Below are 15,548 nucleotides of genomic sequence, written 5' to 3' on the forward strand. Positions count from 1 at the left end.
CATTATACACATGTAAACACGGTTGGTCCACATTTCAATCTGGCCAAAATAAATTTGTTAATGCAAAAAAGGCAGAAAAATATTACTGGCTAATTTGGTAGGGTTCACTTAGCCTACATGGCCACTTTTACTTTTGTCCTGAGCAATCACTTCTGTTTCTTATGTGTAGTAAACAAACGGGAAGGCAATTTTCAAAGAGCCCCACTTTTTGTTTGTTTATCTGTTATATCATCTTTTAAGAATGCTGGGCCGAAGAATCTGACCCTGTCCCTGTTTTAATATAAGGCCACCTCTATTCTCACAGTTAGTTGTAGGCTTCTCACTCGTTTTGAGAGGGCGGGTCTTTTGGCTATTCTCACCCGGTGTGCATTTAACGTGATACTCTGTGTAAACCACAGAATTCTACACTTTTTATTGAATTCTGCGGTATAAACAAACGTTCCAGCGCACATGCCCTTACAGACAGCACGTCAACATGACTTTTGTGCATTCGTTACATGTCAGCGTTTCTGGTGAAGTGCCAAAACGCACGGTTAGTTTTGTTTTCACTTCTGCAGCCGTGTGTTTACTTTCGCTTTTTTGTTTTCACAACAGTAGCCTCACTGTCACCTCCGCCGACCCATTTGTTGACGTATCATGGCGCATGGACATCTCTCTCTCTCTCTTTCTCTCTCTCTCTCTCTGTGTCTCTCTCTCTCTGTCTCTCTCTCTCTCTCTTTCTGCCTCTCTCTCAAGGTAGGGTAGCAAACGAAAAAGTCCCCCATTTTGTAACGTGTATTACTACTAAATTGTACTTCTTCTGCTTCTTCTTCTCCTCCTGCTTCTTCTTTTTTCTTCTTCTTCTTCTTCTTCTTCTTCTTCTTCTTCTTCTTCTTCTTCTTCTTCTCTTTCTCCTTCTCCTTCTCCTTCTCCTTCTCCTTCTCCTTCTCCTTCTCCTTCTCCTTCTTCTTCTTCTTCTTCTTCTTCTTCTTCTTCTTCTTCGTTGATGAGTGCTCCAAACCCGCTGTGAGAAGAGGGTCATGTCAAAGGCGTGAGACCGAAACGGAATTCCCAGAGTACCGCAAGCCTACTTAATGTATTCATGGGTCAAAGTTTCCGCCAATCGCAGCCCTGTTTACTCTCTCTCTGTAGTCGCATGTCGATTAGGCCTAGCCTACAACACGGCTTTAGCATTATTGACATAAACCATCATTGTTCTCTGACCTCTGACCTAGGTATGACAGTTCACTGGAAGCGCTTACGTTCTGTCTGTAAGGGCATGTTTCCAGCGCTCTTGTGTTGAAAGTGAAAGCGTGTAATTTTTTCTGCGGGCATTCAATTGAAAGAGAGGGGGGGAGGGGAGAGTAGCAGCCTAGATCTAGCAAGAACTTCTTGGCAAAACAAAATGGCCACCGGCGTAGTTCGGCTCGATTTGAAAAGTGAAATAGCCGTAGCATCTTTGCAGACCGCCAAATAAGATCTAGATCTAGTTTACTTAGTGCTGGGACATCATTTTTTCCTATATTTTTGTCAGTTTGATCATTCACACCGATAGACATAGGCCTATTCAGAAATTAGGAAAAACAGGTCTTGTTTCACGCTTGGTAAGAATAGCCAACACTGGCAAGTGTCAACCGGGCTGAGAATAGCTACTTCCATTTTAGAAAGGCAAAAAAAGGCTGCCTCTGCAAATTGAGGCGCTTTTTTGGTAGTTCCCACCCTCAATTATTATTCGCTGGTTTTGACCCCAAGAGTAGGGGGGTTAAAGGGGGCTTGCCCCCCTGACCTTGGCCTAATAAAAATATATGGAGGGGCATGCCCCCCTGAATTTTACCATAATTTGATGTTTTGCAGTTGTAAGGTTTGATATCTCTCGATCGCAGCGCATCAAACATATTATAGATCTAGATCTAGGCCCAAATAAGAGGGGTGGGAACTACAGAGAAAGCGCCCAAATTGATGCTCAACCATAGCCTATAGAGAGCCTTCCTTACTACTCTAAGGTATCGAATGATAAGCGTCTTCCCGCTTAATAATTGTCGGGTTTTTTTGCACATCCCTCGTTTATTTTCCAGCTTGCCACGACCGACAATTATGTGAAACATTATATCTAGATTCTAATTCTAGATTCTAGATAGATCTCTATATATTATCTGAATGAAATTTCATTTTTGTTGTTGTTGTAAATATTTTATGGCAAAATACCCTCGGTATTAGTACCGGTACTGGGTTGGCTACCTTAATTTTCTGTTCTTTTATTTACTGAAGGAGAAATAAAAAACAGATTTGTTCCTACTAGTACGGGGGTATGATGAGGTTGAATTTGCCCCCCCCCCCCCCCCCCCCAATTATTAAAATTTGGACCACTTGTCCAATCCCCCCTGTTTATTCCCCCCCCCCCCCTTTCTTTGATACCTTAGAGTAAACACTACTAGATCTAGGTTCTAAACGTACTTCACTTTCACAGGAAAATTGTAGATTCTAGTCCCATGGGGCGGAATTTATTTTTTTAAAGTGGGAGATTTGTATTATTGAATTGTTGCCTCTCTGCACACATGTTTGACCATGTTGATATTTTATTTAGGGGCAGGGCGAAGTGTTGCTGTCAGCTTACTGGAGGCATGTTCTGGCAATTTGGATCTTGCAGTCGGGATGCACATGGACAGTGGTGGTGGAGCAGGAGCAGGGCCATCAAACACACACACAGACATGTCTGGTCCCTCTGGAGCAGCTGAAAGGTACGTGCTGAGTGCTTACTTTTCCGTCTTAAACTGCTTCTTACATTTAAATTGAAGAGTGTGCACCTGCTCCTCCCTAGTGAGAAGGCATTTCCCTCTAAGGAGATAAGTTTGAACTTTGTCGTTTATCAGGTTTCATCTGGATGCTGTATATGTATAAAAATTATGTTTTTGTTCGTACATGCATTTATGTTAAGCGCCTAGAGCTGTGTTTACACGACGGGAGTGGACGCTATAGAAATTATCTTCATTATTATTGTTATTACTTCAAGGTTGAAACCTATTTAACTGATAAATATTAGCAAAAGTTTTTAAGGTTTGGGAGTTGACAGTCATTCTGAAGTAAATGGTGTATGTTATCCAGTTCTGTATAATGACCATTCTTATTTTGCTCTTCTTTAGTCAAATTATCATAAATGTGTTGATGATGTTTTTCACATCATATGCAGATCAATTGTTTGCAAATGTTAATTTGCTTTAACAAGAATATGTTATGATATAAATTTGTTCTGTTCATTTACAATTTTCCAGTGCTGATGATGCTGTGCGGGCCCCGATACCTCAAAGAACAGAAGTTTTAGTTGAAGAAGACAGTACCAAAATAGGTAAGAATTTGCTATTGTTGAGTTTTCAGGAATGATTTATTTTCCTGTAGGGGTTGAAAAAAAAAAAAGGATTCATCAATTCAGTGTCATGCTGAAACTGATAACAAGGGTAAAAGATTTAGTGTTCTGGTCTAGTTCTATTACACAGAATACTTTTTAAGAATTTATCTCCTTCAGTTTATTTACCTGGGTAGGAAAGGACTCTTGGGTCATTATTTATGAAAATGTGAATCTTATATATTTTTTTTCTTTGTGTTTGTTAGTTTGTAATAGATAGTTGACTAAAAGTATGTGTGTGATTTGTACGGTAAGCCGACACAGCTTTAATCTGCTGTTCTGTAGAGGTCTCTGTTAATAAGTCATCTCATATTTAAAAAACGATTTTTTTGCCCTCCTGGTTATTCATTATGTCTCCTTGATTTACCAATGCATTTTGCAGGGCTCTCAGACTTCCGCGAATTTCCGGGGTTCGCGGTTTGGAGAAAGTCCGGGGCTGAGATCAGCGGTCGCGGAGCATCGCGCGGTCATGTTTCCGTCGCGCTTCGCGTCTGCACGGGTTTCATGATTATCTTCTCTGAGAAAAAATTCGAAAAAATGAAGAACATAATAATAGAGCGATGTATGCCAGTTTGGCACTAACAGCCCACCTTTACTTCCTGTTCATAAATACTTCTTACTTTTCCTTTCCTGTTTTTATCAAAATCGGTTGACTTTCACAATTTATGCGAATACGTGTATCTGGCAACATTTTCTTTTCCCAAACATCCGGTCTGTGTTGGAAGGAAAGAGAGAACAACAAAGAAGCCTGGAAGATGGCGTATCACGTTCTCTCAAAGAGTGAAGAGGCCATTGTGAAAGAAATAGACAAAGATTGCAAGAATAAGTGGAAGTATCAGTGGTTAGAAGATGTTGTGAATGTGACAATCAATGGAGCTTTGTCAACCCATCCAAAAAGGTTTTCCCAATTTTCGGATCCCCTAAAGTTTCCTAAGTGCAAGAAGTAACATCAGATTCAAATGAGAAAGATGGAGGAGGTGATACTAGATCTAGATCTAGCTCGAGTCAACCTAAGCCAGTGCCGATGATTCCGTTATCAGACAGGGTAGCCTCAATGGAAGCCATGATTCTCTCTGTAATGGCTCAGCATTCAATGCCTCTGACATTTGCTCCTGTGCTTGTGGATGTAGCTAAAGCCTGCAGTACAGACCCACAGGCCCTAGCTTCCGTGCAATTAGGAGCATCTGCTGCTGCATACAAAATTAAATTTGGCCTTGTTAAGAAAGTGAAACAGAAACTTGTGCAAGATCTACAGGTCTCCCCTTTCAAGTGCATTATTGTGTTTCTGTTTTGTGCCATTGTCTGTATACCTTGTTTTGTTTGTTTACATGGATCCTTTCAGTCAGTGCTCGTTTTCGTCTTTGTTGCGTCTATCGCGATCCTCCGACAATGTTCAGGGTTGGGAAAATTTATCACTGGGAGCCCTGATTTTGTTCGAGGGGGAGTTGTATTATTTTGTTGGTACCAGTCCCCTTGATGGTCTGCCGCCATGTTTCTGCCCAAATTGATGCTCTACCACTGGACCAGTCTGACAATTGTTCTACTTAATGGCGTCGGTGGCCTAGTGGTTAGGCTTCTGGACTCGTAATCGTAAGGTTCGGGTTCAGGGGTTTGAGATGTGGGCCCAACGCTGTGTCTTTGGCAGGCACTTTACACGAATTTTCCTTACTTCACCCAGGTGGGAATGGATACCTGGCCATAGGCAGCGAAAGATCTTGTCTGTATGTTAGTGTTTTAGCGTCCATAATTGGCAACTCGCACTGTATGCTTCCCAGGAAGTTGAGTTTGTTTCAGAATGCTCTCAGGTTTGGTGGGGTAATAGTATTGATTGTGAAGTGCATAGAGCTTGCTGTTGAGTGGCGATTTGCGCTATACAAATGCTATCTAGTATTATTATTATTACTTGATGGTTTACTAGTCTACTACAGTCAACCACCCTGTCCCTAACCTTTTAACCACCATCCTGTCCCTTACCCAAACCATGAACAGTTGACACAAGACAGGTGTTGACTGGTCAGTCAGACAGACTGAAGGGGAATGGCATTCTGTTCGTGTTGTCTTCACAAGGAAATGTTTTATTGTTTCCAAAGAAGCTAAGTCTTTTTTAATCATCAGATTTTAAGTGATTCTTGAAAATTTGTTTCAGCATGGAGGATGAAGAGACCTAGACGCCATGCTGCTTCCGTTTTTGATGGCTTCAGAGATTTTCAATCAGAGGCTTGTGAGTCATTTCCGTAGTTTTGTTGTTTATTATTATTTTTTTTTGAGCTTGATAACTGGATTGTGAATTTTAAGGAGTGTGTTGTTAATAATTATTCTTTATATAGACCTGCATGTTTGCCGACAATCGTCTGAAATCCGACAATCGCGACCTGACCCGCGAGCCGGCCGATGCTATCGCTAGGCCCACCTGTATCAGTCAATGTGCGTCGTGCGGGGCCTGGCCAACTGCCAGCGCCCCCTTTTTCTCCCGTCGGCTTTGTGGGCACTTTCGTTTTCGTGCCGACCGCCGACGTCGGTGTTTCCGACATAATTGTCGGAACCTGAGTAGAAATACGAATGCGAAAAAGGACGACGACCTAAATTATCTACTTTCAGTTTCGTGCTCGAGCGGCCATTTTTAATTTCGTTTGTTTTCTGATTGTTCAGATCATGTGGATTCTTTCAAGTCCGACTCACTTGTTCTAAGATAATAAAATCGAGATCTTAGCTAGATTTATATAGATCATGTATAGACCTCAATGGAGGATTCATATTCCAATTCTATTGTGTCAAACCCTATCATAGGTTGTGCTGTAATATTGTTGGTAAAAAGCATTTCATCAGGTGCGTGAATTATTTACTATAAAGAATCTAGACTCAGCTGAGTCCCTCTGTTCGGAATCGGATGCGGATTTCTAGATCTAGATCTAGTTCAAGGCCTATTCCTATTCACTTGTTCTACAAGACCTAGATCTAGATTTATTTAGATTACTAGATCTGTATGGAGGATTCATATTCCAATTCTATTGTGTTATTGTATCAAACCCTGCTCTATTATAGCAATTTAGATGTAGGATGCTCCTTGTTTGTTTTGGAGTGTGGTTTTTTAATTTTTAACATTTTGGACTTGTTCTGGCCTTTTTACATGAGGCCCGTTGCAGGTTCTTTTTAATTTTTAAGGGTAGGGTTAGGGTTAGGTCTCTTCTTTATTGTGTTTTTTGGGGTGGTGTCGCTTGTTACTCGGAAGTCCTTCCTTATGACACCCACAAAAGCTCTCTTATGGGGGGGGGGTTGCGCAAAATTTTCAGACAATCTGGTTGAGGCTCACATGCAGGTCTATTTATATATCTTTGTTGAATGTGTAATGAAAAGTGAAACTGCTTATGACACTTACTTATCCATTGTCCTATGGTAGTATGCTTTGTCGGTATGCTTTGTCAGTAGAGGCATTGCATTTAGTCTGTTAAATCTTTCCAACTGCAAATGGCTTAGAGTTTCTGGTAGGTTTAATGCTTTTCACTTTTCCAGTTTCTATGTTTTTGTTCTCACTTCTTGATTTTTGATTGCACTGTATAACTGTAATAATTTGATTTCACACTTTTATACTTAATTTTGTTTGGTAACTTGTTTTGTGATTTGGTTTTTCAGATCATGAAGATTTGACAAGAGGAAAAAGACCATCAAAGAAAAGAAATTTGGAGGACTTATTTAGACCTCCTGTTGATATCACACACAAAGGAACTTTCCAGAATGTAAGCTTTGACTAATAACAGTTTTTGGTGAATTTGATGAGACATTGATTGGTTTGTGAGATGTTGGGTCTAGAATGTCTGCAATGTAGCCGATATTTTCTCTTTCTCTTTTTTTTAAAAATTGTAATTTAAATTGTTATTAACTTCTCTCAGACGGCAAGGTTAGGAGATATAAGTCTTTATGGGGTAGCTTCTCTGAGGGTATGGTGAAGTGGTAATAAAGGGCGGCTTCTATATGAGGGCATGGGAAGGAGTTATAAATTGTTTAAGGGTTGCTTCATTACAAGGGCTAGGGGATGGTGTAGAAAATGTTCAAGGGTGGCTGTTGTAAGCACAAGAAATAGAAGCACTGTCAATGCAGTGACTTTTAATTGTGCAATTTTTCTTTATTTTCTGGTGCTATTTTTTCTGTGTGTGAGAGCTACTTTTGACTCATAGTGCATGGACAGTTTGATAATACTCTCCTAGTGTTAGAAGTGAATGACTAGACATGACACATGACCGTTTATGTTTGCTGAATGGCAATCTTAACAAAATGGAAACACCTCTTTTACCAGGCTCGGGACACAGGCTCTGCGCAGAACAAGTGGCTTCTGGTCAATGTACAGAATGTCCAGGAGTTTCCGTGTCAGGTGCTAAATCGTGATGTCTGGAGCAGCCAAGATGTTCGCAACGTCCTCAAAGACAGTTTTGTCTTCTGGCAGGTTTGTGTGTCTTGAAATACTTTTGCAAAACTTCTTGTGTTGTTTGATACACGTTTCAGCCTTTATTGGTTGTGGGTTTTTTAGGGGGGTTTTTGGTTTCTTTTTTGACGACAGGTTTGTTTCAGTTTGTGTTCTGTCCTAGAGCTATGTCATAGAACTTTGTCGGCTTAAAGGGAAAACTTAAACCATTCTAAACAAGAAATAATAGTTTCCAAATGGTTTGTGGATTAAAAGAGCTGTATAAGATCCTTAAAGTTGTTTACTATCTATTTAAAATTGGAATTAGCTTTTCCAACAGTTTTAAAAAATAGCTTTTGCCTCATGAAGATTCTGCCGTATCTATCATTAGGTTTACAATGACAGTGAAGAAGGCAAGAGGTTTATGCAGTTTTACAAGCTGAAGGAGTGGCCCTACGTTGCCATCATTGACCCTTTCACAGGTGAGAGAAGACTTACCATTGCGTTGTGTTGTTGCTGAAAACTGTTTGATTGTCATTGCTAGGTGAGATTGTCCCATGTCTGTCTAAAGATTTATGTTTTCATATCACCTCTTTTACTTATAGATTGTTTTGGTTGAGATAAGACACTTTTATTCGGTATGACTTTAGGAAAAATATGTGTCAGCACTATTGATTTCTTTTTATCTCATGTCCCTTTTTGGGTTGTCATGTAAGTGATCTTATTCGTCAGATAAAGATTGACTATGAGGATGTAAGGAAGTACAGTTTTTATATTTTAACACTAAGATGGAACTATTATAAGAGAATGTGAATAGCAATGATTAGATTCATTTGTTACAGTTTCATTGTTAATATCTGGAGGTGGGTCACATACCGCTGTTCCACTCTCCTTGCATACTGTTAACCCTCTGCGTGCGCATCACGACCACTGGTCGTGATGACTCATACCTCCCTTCCGCGCGCATCGCAACCACCGGTCGTGATCTGACATGAGTGTAGAAACTATACCGCTGACATGATAACAGCCATTTTTTAAACTGCTGGTGACTACAGTCCACTAGCGCAACGTTTATTAGTGCCGCTGGCCGCGCATTTCACAGTCGGGGATCGGTTGGGAGTTTTTTATCGGCAATTTTCTGGGATATTGTTTACAGTTTTCAAAATGTTGGATTCGTCGGCTGATTTAGACTCAGATTTACCCAACATTTTTCAGGAATCGGACCACTTTGATAAAGAGTTAGAAGGATTAGGTCCTCAAATAAAAGATTTAGATCTACGTGTGAATGATTGGGATATCGTGTTGTAGATCTAGATCTAGATAGGTTAAGCCCAGAAGGGGACGTTGATATTCCTGCTGATCTCTCCAAGCAGGCTGGACTAAAAATGATGTGGATTTTTATACCAACAACAACAACATCATAAAAAAACACACCTGACCAGACATAAGAGTAGTTCATTGTTTAAGACACATTTTTCCTTCTTACTGTAATTAGAAATTATGATAAATAAAAAAGATATGAGCTTTTTTTATAGCCATTTTGAACATTAGCATTTTTCTAAAATAAACCTAGCACTGAAGGGAAGTAATGGTAAAAATGGCTTAGCGCTCAGAGGGTTAATTGTTTTTGTGCATGTCATCCTAGGATTTTTATTTATTTATTTTTTTTTATAGTAGAGTGTTTTACGGCGCTCGCAACTGCATAGGTCATATGAGCGCGCGGGACACACCGAATATTTTCAGTTGGTAGGAAATTTTCAATTTTGCCCAGGTGGCGGCCGAAGCCTACTCTTATCGATTTTAAACCACCAAGGGATCTTTAACGTGCGCAATTTGCACACGGGCCCTCCGAGATTTTTCGCCCTTGTCCGAGAAGGCTAGGTGTAGATCTTTCCTACCAGAAGACCAGGGGTGTGGCAGAAAGACAGCAGTGAGAAGGAGACAGGGAGTAGCAGTAGAAAGGCTGCAGAAAGAATCAGGAGCCCAGAGGAAGGGGCAAAGGAGGTGACGGGGTGAGGGCAGAAAGTGGAAACGAAAGCAGATGACAGAACATTGCTAGAGAGCATGATATGAGGTGAAAGGAGACAAATTTTGAGAAGAAAATTTTTTGGTCGCTACCCGGATTCGAACCCGGGACCTTTTGAGTGAGAGGCCAACACCTTAACCTCTAGGCCACGAGAGCCCCCATCCTAGGATTGAAAGTTGAGAAAGGAGGCAAAAAGAAAAGAAAAAAACCCCCATAAATTCAAGAGCATGATTTTCACTTTATTTTTAGTGGCCAATGCAGTGTTACAAGCAGTAGTTACATGTTGCATGTTTTGTTTTGGCATGGATTGTATAATTAATTTTGTTGATCATGATTATTTTTTTCAGGTGAAAGTCAGGTGGAGTGGCACAAAATTGCTGATGGGCCAGTTTTCTGTGATCTAGGTAAAGATGCAAATTTTAAAAAATAATTAGAAAAGTATTTATGTTTACTTCTAACTTTATTTGGAGTATTGTTTTGTCTTTTCTTTTTGACATGTGAAGGAAAATTGAGTATGTTTAAGTGAATTCGATTTAAAAAGTGTAATTATCGCACACAGTCATTTTTTTTTTCTTTTTGCCTTTCGAAATGTGAGGCACAAAACTAATAAAAATGCATTTGAACTGAAGCAATTTTATTCCAGGGTACAAAAATGGGGAAATTACGTTTGGAGAGATACACGCACTTATAAAGGAACACCCACCCCCCCCCGGACAAAATTTGCAACATAATTGTAAGAGTCATGATGTGTATGTGATTTCAGTTGGAAAGCAGATCGGAGCTTACAAATACCTAGTAATTTTTGTGATGAGGAGGGAATTTTTCACTGATTTTGTATGTCCTGAAAGTTGAAGGGAGCCATATGAAAAGAAAGCTGTAAAAAACTAATGTTTTTTTTTGTGTGTTGATTCAGGCATTGTTGTTACAACGTTCAGATAAAAAAGTGTTGGAAGTATAAAATATGCGTGATACTGGTTCAAATTCACCGTTAAAAAGTCTTTATTTGATGGTTTTAGGTTTACCTGGGTTTAAAGTTGTGTCTATTCCAGCTGGTTCTGTTAGCTACCACACAAATGCAGAGATACCAACCAGTACGATTTTATGTATTTTAGTATGATTTTTTGCCGAAAATACGCGAATACGACTTTTCATGAAAAAATACGCTTCCTGGAATGCGAAAAATAAGAGAGTCAGCTTGGGCGAGTAAACCTAATTATCTCAAGTCCCATCTTTTGTCAAAATTATAGTTTCAGTATGGCAGAACGGGAATATTTGAAAACACAAGTCCGATATGGTCAGTAAGTTCAATTTTGCCGGTCGCGATCGTGATATTATATTCGTTCAGCTATTCCCCATCCGGAGAGTACGTTTCACTTTCACGCGAATAGACAGCTATGGCGGCAGGCGGAAGCGTATGTGACACCGAGGCTCGATCTGGAAAATCAAGATCTACTTTTGCTTTTGTTACCACCGAGAAGTTTGCCAGCAGTTGTCTGATAACGCAACATTTGTGACATGCAGGTTGTGCAGTGTAAACGCAATGTCGCCGTGCAAGTAAAATGTAATGAATACTCGGACTCGTCGCTGTGCTGTCACTTGTGGAAAAGAAAAAAAAAGAAAAGAAAATACAAGCGTCGACCGTGGTCCGAGTTTTAGATTGTCTGGCTCACCATCCTGACCTGTCACTGAACTTGCGTGCATTCGCAGCAGCATAGTGTGAGTAAAGACCGTCTTTGGTGGGAGTAACTGCGAAGTATATTATGACTACGGAATAGGGGAGGAGATTATTGATTTTTGGGGGGTTTAAGATACCATCGGGGGGGTGAGGGTAAGGCAACACCAGAGGACAAAAACTTGGAAGCACATTTCAGAATTTTGATTAGAGCTTTCTGCAAAGCGCGCGTTGGTGCAGGCCGTGGTGTGCGGAATCGGGACCCCTCATACTTTGCAAGTCTGTGTTATTGAAATAAAGTGTTCGCGTTTCATTGGATGGGTGATAGTAAATTATACCTACAGTGTATGTTGTAGCTTTCTGTTCAAGACTGGCAGATTTTCAGTGTCACTGCATCTTGCCATACAACAGTTGTTACAACTCTCACAGTGCATGGGTCTACTTGAGCCATTCAAGTTATTTCTTTTCTCTGAGTTTGAGCAATAATTTGAGTCTGTCAGTTCATGACATGAATCATGACACCCAGACTGGTTCTTGATAGGAGAATTTCTTGTTCTAGGCCCTTCCGAACTCTCAAAGCAGGATTTATTTTTTATATAATAATGAGAGGAAAATATTATATAGTAGACTGAAATACTTAAGTCAAACAAGACCCCAGTACGACATTGAACACTGACATGTTGTTGACTGGATACATACATATTGTACGCGTGTGCTCCCTTTTTCAAGCTGGTGAGCTAGTAATTTTTTTTCAGGAAATATTGCCGGACACCCTGAACATTTTACTACATGTATTACTGGTTGGTCGGTCGGTCGTGGGGAATACACATTTTCCCCTGAAAATTCACATTTTCATATTTCCCAATACTCATTTCGGTTTTCTGTGGTTGGCATCTCTGCAAATGGAAATTTTATTTGGGTCTGTTTTGATTAATAAATCATTATAGTACTTCCAGCAGTGGAGTGTATAGTAAATTTTCCACAGGTAAATTACTTACAGTCTGTCATTTTATCTTGTATTCGTTTTCCTGTTTTGGGAAGTAATGTATAAAGTTTTCGTTAAAAAAATTTTTCTAAATCTGTGTGAGCAGGAGTCAGGTATGCTTATGTAAATACTGCCTGTTATTGTTCTTTCTATTGCTACTATAACTGCTTATGTAATCTCTTTCCAGCGAAATCATTTCTGTCAACTTGTCCAGTTCCTGACGCAAGCCAAGTCCCAAATGCCGCTAAGAGACAGAAGCGGGTGAGTTATTGTTATTATTACAGCATAGTTTGATTCTCAGTTCAGGAAATCAGCCTGTTTTGCCTCTTGTTGAGTTCAGATGTAATGCAATGCTTCCAGTCTTCCGTATTTTTACGGAAATCAGTACTTTCTGACAGTTCCATACTTGCTCCTCCATCATTATCAACTCCATCTGTAAAAAAGTGCGATATAGTAGGGTTACAGAAATTCCGGGACAAAGGATCCATACTTGCCATCGTATCGTCTTGTATAAGTTACGGATATTTGGCTATTCTCTCAGTGATAATTTAATATTATAGGAACCTGCGAGACCCAGGAGTTTGAGGAAATCTGTAAACTGCCCGCGGAAAAACCCGGGAAAATGCGTAAAGTCCTTGAATATTTGAGAACCTAATGTGAAAAGCTCAGTCAGTTCACTTTTGTCGGTCGTGACTGTGATGTTCATTCAGCCTGCGCGTGTTCACATCACATGCTACAGCATCGTGTGAGTGTGAGTACCGACGGTTGCCGGGATATTCAAAGTTCATTCAAGTTCGAGTGTCGGGAAGCATGACTCCGGAATGGGGGAATTGATATTTTTTTTTAAAGATGCATTCGGAGGCACTGAAGGCAACTTGATAACAGGTTTTAGAATTTTGATAGAGCTCTATGAAAAGCGTGCTTTGGTGCAGGCCTTGTGTGGAATTGAGATCCGCCTTACCTTGTAAGCCTTGTTTTTGAACTAAAGTGTTTGCCTTTCATTGGATGGGGGATAGTGATATTTAATTATTACTATAGTTTAGTTTTCTGTTCAAGATTGGCAGATTTTCAGTGTCACTGCATCTTGCATTCTCTCAGTTTTTTGCAACCGTCACACTGAATAGGTCTACTTGAGCCTTTCAAGTTATTACTCTTCTTTGAGTTTGAGCAATAATCTTGATGAAAAAGTCGGTGTTATGAGTTATTGGTATTCTCTTCAAACAGGCATCTGAAGAACTGTTTTTGATGGCTCAAAGAGAAAACCTTTTTTATTACTGGGTCAAGGTTTAAAAAAAAATTTTACTTACTTCACTCAGGTGGGAATGTGTACCCAGTCATAGACAGCGAAAGATCTTATCAGTATGTTTGTGTTTTAGCGCCTATAAATGGCTGCTTTCACTGTATGCTTCCCAATTAGTTGAGGTTGTTTCAGAATGCTCTCAGGTCTAGGTCTGGTGGGGTAATAGTATGGATTGTGAAGCGCATAGACTGAGAAGTTTGGCATTTATGGTCTACTTAAAGCTTGACCTACTTTTTTTTCTTTTTCACTTTTCTTTCTGTCTGTCTTGGCTTTATTTTTCTACTCTTAAGTGACAGTTATTAATTATGTCGTCAATGTGCTTCTCTTTGTTCAAGCGAAATTACAGATGGAGCTCTATACTTGTAGCGGATGCTGACATTTAATGATGTTTCACTCTGTTCTGTTGTGGAAAAAGTAGAGACTATTTTTAAAAATCATATTTTTTGGATGTTCACCCAGGAACCTTCAATAGTAGATGCGACGGAGCAGGAGCAGATGGAGGCTGCTATAAAGGCTTCCTTGTCAGAGAACCAGACCACACCAAGCTCCCCTCAGTACGTGCTGGACTCGGATTCTGAAGCAGATGTAGTGGAGGACTCCGACGGAGTGGAGACGTTCTCCGACACCGAGGAAGTTATAGTCACCTCCACACCCCCTGGGCCCTCCTCAAATGGGGTCCACCACCCAGCCAGTCCTGAACCTGGCCGGTCTGCATCAACGTCCTCCTCGTCACCCAGTAAAGCCCCATCTATATCTAATGGCGCTCGTTTAAAAAAGCATCCTCCTACTTCATCATCATCGTCATCGCTCAAACATCTCTCTTCGTCATCCACCGCTTCGTCATCTTCACCTTCATCGTCTCCGTGGGTAGCAGGCAACAACAATTCAACAGTGTCCCCCAGAAGTAACAGCATCAATAGCTTGTCGCGACTCTCGGCTAGTGCCAACAATTCTGAGTTTCGGATATCACATCGGGATCTGCTGGAGGCTGGAAGCAGCAGTGGTGTCGGGACAAACCCGGCGGCGGCTGTTCTGGCATCTGTAGACAATGTGGAAATCTGGGCTGGAGTCTCCCAGCCGGGTCGTGACAGCCCGCTAGAAGTGAACCTTGAGAACACTTTGATAGACATGATCGGGGGTCGGGAGGCGGAGGTGTGTACCCCAGACATTTGTACCCCTGAGGTCGTGGACAGCTCCTCTTCCAACTCGCAGTGCTCGCTCCCAGAAGCCGACGCGGCCGCAGGGCAAAACGATGTTGTCTCGGGAGAAGACTGGAAGGACCATTGGGGCGATACCTCAGGTTTGTTGAAGCAAATTTCTCTCTGTAGTCTATTGCTTCTTTCTTGTTTTTGTGTCTGTTATTTTTTACTTGCATCCTGTCCTCACCTCACCCACAGGTCGTAAAATTCTTTTATCTTTAAGAATGTATATTGATGAGGATGAGTGGTTTTGTATAATTTGTTTCTTTTGCATCAAAGATAAAAATAAATTATGTTCAATTGTGTTACTTTTAGATTCAAATCTGACTTGAATTTTTTTCTTCAGTCTTCCTGTATTCTGAATGTACTTTTTCTCGCCTGGTCTTGGCACAGTGTATCACTTTCCGCTTACATGCACTTTAAAAAAAATTCTTGTTACAATTTCTGTCCTATATATGTAGTATTTGTTTGTGCCCTTTGCCATGAAAAATTGTTTCCATGTCATGTGATATTTGTCAGCATGCATTTGTGAAATACAAAATGTTCTAATCTTCATCATTCATCCCTCGTCACCCCCAAAGCAAGATATTA

The 15,548-nt window shown here is 40.5% G+C and overlaps 1 protein-coding gene across 1 annotated transcript in view; it reads left to right on the plus strand.

Annotated features, from left to right (window-relative positions):
- LOC101855951 (UBX domain-containing protein 7) overlaps positions 1 to 15,548 on the plus strand; it is a 34,644-nt gene that overhangs the window by 5,818 nt on the left and 13,278 nt on the right. The window contains exons 2-10 of the mRNA XM_005099698.2: positions 2,564 to 2,717; positions 3,249 to 3,322; positions 5,526 to 5,600; positions 7,010 to 7,113; positions 7,671 to 7,817; positions 8,167 to 8,257; positions 10,149 to 10,205; positions 12,646 to 12,719; positions 14,218 to 15,058. Of these exons, the coding sequence (XP_005099755.1) occupies positions 2,564 to 2,717; positions 3,249 to 3,322; positions 5,526 to 5,600; positions 7,010 to 7,113; positions 7,671 to 7,817; positions 8,167 to 8,257; positions 10,149 to 10,205; positions 12,646 to 12,719; positions 14,218 to 15,058 (1,617 nt within the window). The remainder of the gene's footprint in view (positions 1 to 2,563; positions 2,718 to 3,248; positions 3,323 to 5,525; positions 5,601 to 7,009; positions 7,114 to 7,670; positions 7,818 to 8,166; positions 8,258 to 10,148; positions 10,206 to 12,645; positions 12,720 to 14,217; positions 15,059 to 15,548) is intronic.

This window comes from Aplysia californica, unplaced genomic scaffold (genome assembly GCF_000002075.1).
Source record: "Aplysia californica isolate F4 #8 unplaced genomic scaffold, AplCal3.0 scaffold00222, whole genome shotgun sequence".
Lineage (NCBI taxonomy): Eukaryota > Metazoa > Mollusca > Gastropoda > Aplysiida > Aplysiidae > Aplysia > Aplysia californica.